At 57.1% G+C, this 1,993-nt stretch overlaps 1 protein-coding gene across 2 annotated transcripts in view; it reads right to left on the bottom strand.

Annotated features, from left to right (window-relative positions):
• Positions 1-1,993, bottom strand: part of GPT2 (glutamic--pyruvic transaminase 2) — a 27,094-nt gene that overhangs the window by 16,523 nt on the left and 8,578 nt on the right. For both annotated transcript variants that reach the window (XM_025044627.1, XM_025044628.1), the window contains exon 4: positions 91-224. In XM_025044627.1, the coding sequence (XP_024900395.1) occupies positions 91-224 (134 nt within the window). The remainder of the gene's footprint in view (positions 1-90; positions 225-1,993) is intronic.

Raw genomic sequence — 1,993 nt, 5'->3', positions numbered from 1 at the left:
TGCCGCAGGCTCACAAGCTTGGCCCTAGCACACGAGGCTGTTCTTCACGTGGGCGACCCGCGGGTATCCAGGAGCTACCCTCACACGTACGGTAATGCCGTCGCTAGCGCCCGTGGTCAGGTAAATGTTGTCTGGGTCCGCAGGCACGCCGCCATCCCTCCTGGTGATATAGGCAGCCACATCCTCACGGATGCACTTGATACCCTGGCTGGCACTGTACGACCCTGTAGGACCAAGCACAACAGTGACCAGAGGCAGGATGTCTGGCTCCAGGGTTGGTGGTACCCGTACGTGTGATTCCCTGGGGGAGGGGTCTCCGTGGGTCCTGACTCCCACCACCCTAGGTTCTGGAATTGTGGCCAGCAGCTCAGCCACCCATCCAGGTTTCCTCCCCCACCTCTCATCCCCCCACCCATCCACCCACCAGCATTTACTGAGCACTGACTGGGTCGGCCACTGTTCTGGGCCCTGGCTTCTAACATTTCGCTCGCTGCCCTGGTGCGTATGCACATCCAATGACGGGATCAACCATGAAGCTGGGATTGCTGTGCGTTTACCCCTGGTGCCTACACGAGCTTCCACTGAACTTGAGAGAGCGGGTCGACCCAAAACGGCACCGCCCGCCAGCTCCAGGAGCCCAGAGACCTGACCAAAGCTAACCACAGGTCCCTGGGCTGCTGGGCATGACCCCCCGACCCCACCTCATGCCAAGAATATCCCCAGGCTGCCATTCAGCAGTAAACTCTGGACCACCATTCATATACAGTGCACACACAGACAAAGCCAGATTAAGATGCCGGTCACAAGAACAGCGGTGGCCGCTCCGCGGTGGGGGCACTGGCTGCATAGGGGCCCGAGGGAGTCCTTCTGCTGCCGGGAGTGTGCACGAGGTCTGGGCGGGGGCTACACAGGCGTGTACACGTGCACGATTATTCACAAAGTACATTCCTATTTGTGCATTTTACTATATGTTTGTGATACCTCAATAAAAAGGTGTTTGTTTGTTTTTAATGTCAGGCCACTATTTGTTTTTCGAAAGAATTGGAAATAGGTACTTGCACCTGCATGAAATCTCTCTGGAAGCAGAAAACTGATGAAGTGACGTCTCTGGGGATCAGAGGCGAGAGGCAGATTTTTCACTCTGCGTCCTTCTATGCTGTTTGAATTTGATACCACATTTTTTAAAAACCCAGCCTCGTCCTTCTAAGGCTATGGCAGAACCAGCGCTGGGCAGCAGGGGGCTCTGGAAGGCCACCTCTGGGCCTCAGTGCACATCGGTCCAGGCAGTTTACGGCTTCGCCTCAGCCTCTCTCTGCGACACTGGCCTTTCCCGTTCCCCCTCTGACCAGCTGGGAAATGGGGTGGGCGGTGGGAAGCTGGACCAGTTCTCTAAGGTTCAAGAGGCAAACATTAACATGTATCCAATCTGGGCACAGGGTCTTTGGTTACATTATTTGGGACATTCTAATGCACTTGACACATTGGTAAATTAAAGTGGGGAGGTATAAATATCGCCGTTGGAGACGCCTTTCTCCGCTCGATTTATCTGCTGTTTCCGAGCGCCCGTGCTCAGAAGCCTTCCAGTGCTCCCCGTTTCCCTGTCATCTGCCAGTGCCCGCTGCACGGGGCCTGGCCTTTCCCGCGCCCGCCAGGCCTCCCCCGCTTCCTGCCTCCAGCTCCCCAGTTCCTTAAACCCCCAGGCCTGCACCCACCGCAGCTCCCTGTCCTGCCGGCCAGACCCCCACCCTTCTCCTTCAGATCTCATACTCCAAACCACGCTGACCGTCCAAAGCTCAGATCTAGTCTCGCTCCTGTCCTAAAGATACCACGTCACCCGCAGCCTGTCCTGACTTGTAATTTCTCCAGTCGTTACACTCTTCACCGATGAAGCCCGGCCTCCCTGTGAGGACAGGGGCCACCGCCTGTGTCGTCTGTGAATCTCTGCTAGGGCGCCTGTTGCCCCGCCCCACCCCCTGCTGGTCCCCGCCCCACC

Source organism: Pteropus alecto, unplaced genomic scaffold (assembly GCF_000325575.1).
Source record: "Pteropus alecto unplaced genomic scaffold, ASM32557v1 scaffold123, whole genome shotgun sequence".
Classification (NCBI taxonomy): domain Eukaryota; kingdom Metazoa; phylum Chordata; class Mammalia; order Chiroptera; family Pteropodidae; genus Pteropus; species Pteropus alecto.
This window is presented reverse-complemented; position numbering and strand designations above follow the sequence as displayed.